This window comes from Protobothrops mucrosquamatus, unplaced genomic scaffold (genome assembly GCF_001527695.2).
Source record: "Protobothrops mucrosquamatus isolate PMUCROS unplaced genomic scaffold, P.Mucros_1.0 scaffold388, whole genome shotgun sequence".
Classification (NCBI taxonomy): domain Eukaryota; kingdom Metazoa; phylum Chordata; class Lepidosauria; order Squamata; family Viperidae; genus Protobothrops; species Protobothrops mucrosquamatus.
Genome location: NW_015386720.1, coordinates 469,878 through 479,587, shown reverse-complemented (window position 1 = coordinate 479,587; position 9,710 = coordinate 469,878). Strand labels below are relative to the sequence as shown.

The 9,710-nt window shown below is 39.3% G+C and overlaps 1 protein-coding gene across 1 annotated transcript in view; it reads right to left on the bottom strand.

Annotated features, from left to right (window-relative positions):
* Window positions 1–3,354: 3,354 nt before the first annotated feature.
* BATF3 (basic leucine zipper ATF-like transcription factor 3) overlaps window positions 3,355–9,710 on the bottom strand; it is a 13,209-nt gene continuing 6,853 nt past the window's right edge. Inside the window, exons 2-3 of the mRNA XM_015815961.2 lie at window positions 9,008–9,112; window positions 3,355–3,836 (exon numbers count right to left, since the gene is read on the bottom strand). Of these exons, the coding sequence (XP_015671447.1) occupies window positions 3,651–3,836; window positions 9,008–9,112 (291 nt within the window). The 3' untranslated portion in view covers window positions 3,355–3,650. The remainder of the gene's footprint in view (window positions 3,837–9,007; window positions 9,113–9,710) is intronic.

Sequence of the window (9,710 nt, the reverse complement as noted above, 5' to 3'; positions counted from 1 at the left end):
TGTTGCTCTTCTCTGTACTCTTTCTAGAGTCTCAACATCTTTTTTACATCGTGGTGACCAAAACTGGATGCAGTATTCCAAGTGTGGCCTTACCAAGGCATTGTAAAGTGGTATTAATACTTCACGTGATCTTGATTCTATCCCTGTTAATGCAGCCTAGCACTGTGTTGGCTTTTTTGGCAGCTGCAGCACACTGCTGACTCATATTTAAATGATTGTCCACTAGGACTCCGAGGTCCCTCTCGCAGTTACTACTATTGAACAAGGTACCCCCTATACTATACCTGTACATTTGGTTTTTCTTGCCTAAATGTAGAACCTTACCTTTTTCACCATTGAATTTCATTTTGTTAGATAGCGCCAAGTGTTCAAGTCTGTCCAGATCCTCCTGTATCCTAAGCCTGTCTTCTGGAGTGTTGGCTATTCCTGCCAGCTTGGTGTCGTCTGCAAATTTGATGAGTTCCCCATCTATCCCCTCGTCCAGATCGTTGATGAAGATGTTGAAGAGCACTGGGCCCAGGACAGAGCCCTGGGGCACCCCACTACACACTTCCCTCCATGTAGATGCGGTTCCATTGAGGACCTCCAAACCACTAGCCATCTTGCTTGGGACCTATGGATCACTTCCCAGTGCATACAGGAAAGTATTAAAGACGTGATTGTTTTCCTAGGCTTTGGGGCAGAGGATGTGTGTGTGTGTGTGTGTGTGTGTGTGTGTTTGCTTTAAGTCGCTTGTGGTCTTTTGGTTTTTGTGTTTTTTTGTTACTTGTTAATTGTAAACTGTCCAGAATTGTCATCAGGCAGCCTCTAAATTGTACAAATAAAGTAAAACCAAAGCCAAGGAACACAGCCTGAAACAAGAAATGATCAGAATATAAAATGAACAGCTGCCTCACCATCAGCCAGTAAATCAGTGAAGTATAAACCAACGGATTTAGGCAGGAGTGTCTTGAGAAAAGTTTAAACACTATTTAACAGTAACAGGGAACACGAGTTCCTTGTCACTACAACATTATAAAGCCAGAAGCAATGTCTCCTGTCTCTGCAGTTACTGAAAGCAAATCCAGCCCTTCTTCAGGCCAGCCCTGGCTTCCCAGTGGTGTCAATTTCAGGCTGTAGAAAGGCACATTCAACTTTAGCAATCTATGAGCACCCGTAGCTGCTAAGAAATCCTTACCAGTTTGAAGAGGACCACATTTCTCTGCTAAGACAACATTTTTACAACATATTTACTAAGAGGTTAAGCACCACTGAATAGAATTAGACTTACGGCTTGATAAATCATGCATAATAATTGCACTACTAGTTTTCCCGATATAAACATTGTATAGAAGTCCTGCATTATGGGGTGCAGAAGTATCTCAAAAGCGAAGTCTATCAAGGATGATAAATTAAGGGCATGAATGATGAAGAATATTCAGGACCCTACTGTACTGAAAAAGGGGGGAAAAGAACTGCAGATACTCAAACAATGAAAATACAATTAACTTTAAAATTTGGACTATAAGAAAATGGAAACTCGCTAGACTGGTTTTAAAGTAGATTTTTAAGGGTTTAAAGTGTATTATTATTGTTGTTGTTGTTGTTATATCTTAAAAACCTACTTTAAACCCTTAAAAACCCACTTTAAAAACAGTCTATTACATGAATAGCAAGCAAAAGAAGAACCTGTATGTATGCAGGAAAATATGTTGCATGGTATTAAGAAAAAAATGGCACTGCCAAGAAAAAAATTCAAGTCAAGGGCAATTAACTATAAAAGCACAAAAACAAAGATGCAAAAATGAGAAGAATTTTCAGCTGCAACCTTATTTCCGAAAAAGCCTATTATGTGTCTTGGAAATCTGGAAAGAAATTAGAATGTGGACTGTGGCTGTTAAATCAAGCAATTAGGTTTGGGTAAATGGGAGCTGTACTTCCACCATACACCCAGACTTACTCCGGATACCCAAGCCATTAGGAGAAGCATGTAAGGAGAATAGAATTGAAATTGTCTCCTTGTCAATTATTTTTGTATTTGGCTCTTTTATTTCATTCATTCATTCAATCAATCAATCAATCTGTATAACTGCTAATGCCACATTTGTAACTCTGAATTGGTCATATGATTAAATCAAACCAATAAATAAAATAAAAAACCAGTAAAAACACAATAGACCCCTTTGCTCCCCATAAACTCTTCAAAAGTAACTACTTGGAGGAATGCAGGTTTGTGTACTTCTTCATTACGTTTTGCTTCAACTTAATAGCCGTATTATTCTTTTCATGACCTGTTGTTCTTTCATATATTTTGTGGCACATCTTGCATACTAACTATTCCCTGACAACAGGATTGGGAGAAAATAAGAGGAGAGAGGCCATTTCCTTTGATCCAATGTGTTTAGACACCAGCGTTGCATAGAAAATATTAGAACATGAAACAAGCAACATTTTAACAGTGGAATAAACTGCCATGGAAAGTGACCAGTTTTCCTTCACAAGGAGTTTTTTTAAGCAAACTCAGGATGCTGAATTAAAACCTCCCATGCCACACGATTTTCACTTCCCAATTATCAGAAACAGTTTCAAACCAGCTTGCAGTTGTTCTCACATTGCTGACCTTGAGAAGTCAGAAAACAGCAAAGAAAACCATTCCTTCACAAGCTCTGCCCGCTGGTGCCGTGGGTCCTGCTGCCAAAAACAATCGGTCAAGTCCACTCCACAGAAAAGAGAAATGAAAACAACCGCTATTAACCACCATTCATGTCCTTACTTTATGTTGGGTACATTTGTTTGGTCATGTGAAAAGTATCTTGTCAGAAGTGCTGCAAAATTGGCCAGCCACCATCCCAAGAAGAGGACCCAGGACCTGCAAAGGAATGTGAGAAGCAGTTTCTTCCCAGACGAATTGGGCAGCCATGGGTTTCGTAGAGTTACAGCATTTAAAAGTGTCTTCACAGAAAATACTAGCTTTGTTGTAATTTCAACTCCATTGTGGTGCAGCTGGAAATATATGGAAGTTGATAATCACTGCAGAGAATCATACATTGAAGCACTGGAAGATATGCCTTCCAAACCTTATACGCTGCATAATATATTCAAACCTAAAAACAATCCTAAAGCTATATCCCAAAATGCAGTAATCAGGTTTTCACAAAAATTGAGGTGTTTGTCACCGAAGAAAATGGAAGAAAGAAAAACAGACAGGGTATCAGAGTGCTGGGAAGCAGAAGCTGTCCCTGTCTTTGACTACAGATTGTCATTCCTATAATTCTTTCGAGCCGTCTTCCCCATTTCCTATGATGGCCAACAAATTCTCTTATTATTATAAGGGCCATATACCTACATGATTAAACATGAACCAAAGTTAAAATATTTCATAGTCTAGCAATTCCAGCATACAAGTTTTCCTATTCCATGCTGAGTATGGAATGCATAGTGGAAACAGGCAGAAGATATCCTGCTCAGTTGAAAATTACTCTCATAAGGCTGCAGTCCAGGGCTTTTAAACATCAACATTAATTCTTGATGGTTGGAGGACTCCAAGGTAACACTAGATGTAGCACAGGCTGCTCTAAGAATGTGTGTAGTCATGCAACATGATGGCTAAAATGACGATAGTGGAGTGTCTTGAAATCTTCTCATTCTTTCAGATTTCTCAGGAGGGAGCCTTATCTTGGCAAGGGACCAAGGAGGGCTTCATGTCTGGGAATCAACCCAAAGTTTAAAGCGCAGTGTAACAAGGGACAGATTTTCTCATGGTTCCTCAGCACTTCACTCAGATGTTTCACTTCATCTGTCAGCTTTCCAATCTCCCGTTTTAGAGAAGTATTCTCTTGTTCAAGGCACTCATATTCCTGAAATAATTGATAAAAATAAGAAGATCATGCATGCAAGCAAGAATCCACGATTATTTGTTGTTTTTGCTACACTATTCTTCATGAAGTGCTTAAATTCTCAAAAAGAAGTTTAAAAATAACCAAAAAGACAATTAAAAATGATACAATTATCAGAAAAATATACTTACTTTGAAAGTACATAACTACTAATTTATTTTCTTCCCAGTCTGGCTTTTAGTGTATTTAAATTTTACCTACCTAAGGTATAGTTCAGTGGTGGCGAACCTATGGCAGCGTGCCAGAGGCGGCACTCAGAGCTCTCTCTGTGGGCACGCGTGCCGTGCCCTGGAGATGGCGAGGGACTGGCCCCCGCTGCCCTGACTCCGCCCACCCAGTCTGCCATGACCACCGCGGCCACACCCACCTGGAACCGGGTGATAAATAAGTGGGTTTTGGGTTGCAGTTTGGGCACCGGGTCTCTAAAAGGTTCGCCATCACTGGTATAGTTTATCTATATTGTTCTATTTAAAATATTTCTATAGCAAATTACCAGTAAACTAATACCTAAGTGGCAGTGTAGAGCCAAATCAAATAGAATAAATCATACAGTGGATATTTTTTTCCCAAAACAACCATTACTCTTAACATAATTTGTTTAATAAATATTAATAAAATCAACAGAAGTCCCATATCAGAAGACCTTAGCCAAGACAAACATCTTATATCTGTGGAACCATGTGGTTGGAAAATCCAAAGGAGAGGAGCCTAATTGGGAAAGTCCTTTATTGGTCAGTATCTAGAGAATGAGCTACCATAAAGGAAATCTCCAGTCATTATCTTTAACATCCAACAAAGGGGAAAGCTTTGGTTGTTCTTTTCAAATGCACTTATATTTTATCCTTTTATCAGTGTAAACAAGGGGTGCAAAATATGAGATTTCTGATCACATATTGCTTGTTGTAAAAGTTGCCATCCCATTGCAATGTTTAATTCAACAATAGTGAAAATCACAAAATATATGGATACCAATTTTACAGATAATTAAATTAACTTGGTTTTAATTACATTTGAACCTAAATTACATTAAATCAGCTCAAGTTCTGCTTTTGTTTTGTTCTCTATATTTGGAGGGGGCTCTTGGCCATTGGTTTAAATTTTTTATTTATTTATTTCTGAAATTTAAATGCCATCCAGTTCACTCAGATTCAAAACACGAAGAACTAAAAACCATATAGAAATACAATACATCAATAAAAGAGCCAGATAAAAACAAGACTAAAATAAGTTAAAAGTTAAAAGGGGAGGGGAGGGTTGTTAAGCTGTCAATCACTCCTTGGGTTTAGTGTTGTTTCATGAGCCTGATGTGAGTTGACTGAGCCAGGTCTTTAGACTCTTTGAAAGGCCAGGAGAGTGGGGGCCCTCTTCCTGAATCCCACCAGTTGAAAGTCTTTAACTGACAGGGTCCAGAATATACCTTCCCTACCTGAGCAGGTGAGACAAACTGATGTGATGGGGGTGAGATAGTTCCTCAAGTAATGTGGGCCCATGAAAAAAATTGCTTGTTTCCTGATGTAAACCACCAAGGGCAATTTTTAGAATTGAAAACAGGCATTAAATATGATAATAAATAAAATCTCCATATTTAGGGGCATTATGCTGTAGCTTTAAATGCTATAGTCGTAGGGCAAATTGTGAAGAAAACTGGCTGTAGGTTTTTTAATAATTATATAATAATAAAGTTGGAAGGGACCTTGGAGGTCATCTAGTTCAACCCCCTGCTCAGGCAGGAAACCCTAAACCATTTCAGACAAATGGCTGTCCAGTTTCTTCTTAAAAACTTCCAGTGTTGGAGCATTCACCACTTCTGGAGGCAGGTTGTTCCACTGGTTAATTGTTCTAACTGTCAGGAAGTTTCTCCTTAGTTCTAGGTTGCTTCTCTCCTTGATTAGTTTCCATCCGTTGCTTCTTGTCCTGCCTTCAGGCGCGTTGAAGAATAGCTTGACTCCCTCTGGCAGCCCCTGAGATATTGGAATACTGCTATCATGTCCCCCCTCGTCCTTCTCTTCATTAAACTAGACATACACAATTCCAGCAACCGTTCCTTATATGCTTTAGCCTCCAGTCCCCTAATCATCTTTGTTGCTCTTCTCTGTACTCTTTCTAGAGTCTCAACATCTTTTTTACATCGTGGTGACCAAAACTGGATGCAGTATTCCAAGTGTGGCCTTACCAAGGCATTGCAAAGTGGTATTAACACTTCACGTGATCTTGATTCTATCCCTCTGTTAATGCAGCCCAGCACTGTGTTGGCCTTTTTGGCAGCTGCAGCACACTGCTGGCTCATATTTAAGTGATTGTCCACTAGGACTCCGAGGTCCCTCTCACAGTTACTACTATTGAGCAAGGTACCATCTATACTATACCTGTGCATTTGATTTTTCTTGCCTAAATGTAGAACCATACTTTTTTCACCATTGAATTTCATTTTGTGAAAGAGAGAGAGAGAGAGAAAGAGGGGGGGGAGAGAAAAAGAGAGAGGGAGAGAGAAAGAGAGAGAAAGAGGGGGAGAGAGAAAAAGAGAGAGAGGGAGAGAGAGAGAGAAAAAAAGAGAGGGGGAGAGAAAAAGAGAGAGGGAGAGAGAAAGAGAGAGAAAGAGAGAGGGGAAGAGAGAGAAGAAAGAGAAAAAGAGAGAGGGAAAGAGAAAGGGAGAGAAAGAGAGAGAGAGAAAAAAGAGAGAGGGGGAGAGAGAGAGAAAAAGAGATGGAGAGAGGGAGAAAGAGAGGGGGGAGAGGAAAGAGAGAGAGAGGGAGAGAGAAGAAAGAGAGAAGGAGAGAGGAAAGAGAAAGAGAGAGGGAGAGGAAAGAGAGAGAGAAAGAGAGAGAGAACTCCTGCACAGCAGCCTCTATTTCTTTTTAATTAAACTCTTCAATCAAGCTCCCCTTCCCCTCGCGCGCGCATGTGCGCGCAAATTTTGCAGCTCCCAGTGTTTTCTTTTCTCTGGGAAACAGGTCCAAGTGGCCCTTTGAGTGTTTAAGGTTGCAGACCCCTGTTATAGGCCATGCCTGGTCATCCCGGTCTGCAGTTGTAAACCTACAGTTTTCTGACTAATCCATAGGTGCCTGAATTTGCTCAATCTCCTCATCCATAAAGAGTGGGTTACAAATCACAATGAAAGGATCTGTGTGCCAGGATAAATCAAAGGGACTCTCCTTTAGAAACCCTAAAAAAGGACCAGATGATCCAATGACCAAAGCACCCTCAGAGCTCGTCGAATGAGCTCGGTTCTCTTGCATGGGAAGGAAGGGTCTTTGGCACCAGACTTCCAAAAAAAAAAAAAAAAGAGAAGTTACTTTTACAAACATCAAATTTCCCCGTGCCTGTCTGATCTCAATTTTAACCAAAACCAAAGCATGAATGAGAAGTTATTTTTGAGTTCCAGTAAAAGAAAGGAAACCAAGAGGGACTCAGAAAGAAATTGCTTTACAAGGCAAATGTACATCAAATGGCTAGTTTCCCCCTTGATTTGAATGTGGCTAAAATAGAAATGCATCAATGTCCTGAACTAAAAAAGAATACAAAACAAAAGCCATCGCTGCTCAGCCACCATGACCAATATATTCATTAACTGCTTTACTGCACACATGAAGTCCAAGAATGGATGAATAATATGCTTTCTTCCATAGAAAGGGCATGTTGGACTCTGGTCCTCTACCCTTATTCATCATTTTACTCAGGTATATTCATAATTGCTCATATGAAAGCTTTGAAGCATTGGATAACAATCTCAGTCTTGGCCAATGCACTTGCTATTCTACACTTAAACTCTGTTCTTTAGAAGTCAGCTTAAAAGCATCAATTGTTCAATTGGAAAAGAGAACATGGGGAAAAAATGTTGCAATGATTAAACATGGAACATTAAAAATCACAATAATATTATAAATTGTTTCTCCTGCCCAGTTGTCTATCAGTTAGAACAAGACTGTTTGGAAGAGATTTCTAGGCATAATAGGATATTAGAATAAGATTCTAATATCCTGATTCTGTTCGCAAGCTATCCGAAAAATGCCAGGCTGGTCTGGAGCAAAACACTAAACTGTATGAAGAAGAGGATAAAAAGGCACCCAGCCAGGGACATTCCATATCCATAAGCCCTGAGTTGACAACTGACTTCAACACACTGATGGCAAGATAGGGGCTCACCCACACATCTTCCTTACTGGACTGCCAAAATGGCCTGCTAACTGTTTGCTGAGGAAAATGTGTATTAGATCAGAGGTCCCCAACCTTTTTGCTACCATGGACCGGTTCTGTGGAGAAAGGTTTTTCCACAGACTGGAGGGGGCGTGGTTTCCTGTATTGCCTGCATATTTTATATATATATATGAGATAAATGTTTCCCCTGTCCAATCATGTCTGACTCTAGTGGGTGGTTCTCATCTCCATTTCTTAGTCGAGAAAAAGGGAAAGTAAAGAAAGAAAATAACTCAACCCTGATTCATAGCAAGATAAATCTGTCACTTCCCAAAATTGACAATGCAGGTAAATCCAGACAAATCTGTACTTTTTCATGAGCTATACCCTGTGAAATTCAGTGCCTTGGGCATTTGTGACAGTGAGTAGCTGAAGCATCATCAGAAAAGTGTTAATGGGGGAACAACATCTAAGTATGGATGCTTTGTGGTTAGAAACAGCGTATTGTCAATTACAGCATGTTATGTGCAACCTGTGGGAGATAGTGACTTCCTTTGTAGTCTTTGCCTAAGCATCCATCTAGCTTAGCCTTTCCCAGACTTGGGTAACCAGATTTTGGTGTAGGCCCTGAGACTCAATCCATCTAGAGAATGCTGACTTGGAAATATTGCTTTTAATGCTAAAATGTTATCACACAAACTTAGATATCTAAGAAAATAAGGTTTTGTCCATAAAAGCTTATTAAAGCAAGAGGATCTGCATGAAGGTTAAAAAAAAAGTCTAGATGCCAACTGAAGCCCCATATCATTTTTTATGTGTCTTGCATAAATAACACACATAAAAGAGGTGGAGCTTTGAACACACATACTCCTCCTCCCACTGTGGATGCCCCTAATTAAGGAACTAACACTGTTAATTCTTAAGGTGACCCATGACTTGTTTTGCATTTGATAATGATACTAATTGTTGATCTTGAAAAAGGCCAGTGCATCAGTCACCTCATGGAGTTTATCTGCTTTCTGAGTTTGTTTCTTTCGGCTTCTCTGGGCAGCGACTCTGTTTTTCTCTCTCCGTCTTACTCGTCTTTCATCATCATCATGACTCTGGTCAATAAAATCAGAATATGCTTGTTTAGTTAACAACTTCCCTTTTTTACCAAAAAATCCCTCAGCATCAAGAAAATCAAGGAAGCTATACTTTGACAAACACACCGTTGATAATCTTGTGAGCTTTGATCACCTTTTCCAAGAGTGGCTGATATTTCTATTTTCCTTACATTGAGTGGTAAAGAAATTTACACATAGTCTTGTTAGCATATTGATGTAAACTAAAGACTGGTTACAAGAACTCTTGTGGCTGTATCTGGTTCACACAGTATTCTGAGTGAAAGATAGCTAACTCTGTTCTCCTGCCCAATGACAGCTTGCAAGAGTTCCTAGGAAGAGGATATGAGTGAGCCAGAGTTTGCTTTCTTTTTCCTGGGATATTTGAATAGTTATTTTTAATAATAATAATAATAATAATAATAATAATAATAATAATAATAATAATAATAATAATAATAATAATAATAATAATAATAATACTTTAATTTATACCCCGCCCTTCTCCCGAGGGACTCAGGGCGGCTTACAGGTAAGTAAAAACAGAGCTATACAATAAATATCTAAAAACCAAATTAAAATATATATTAGATAAACC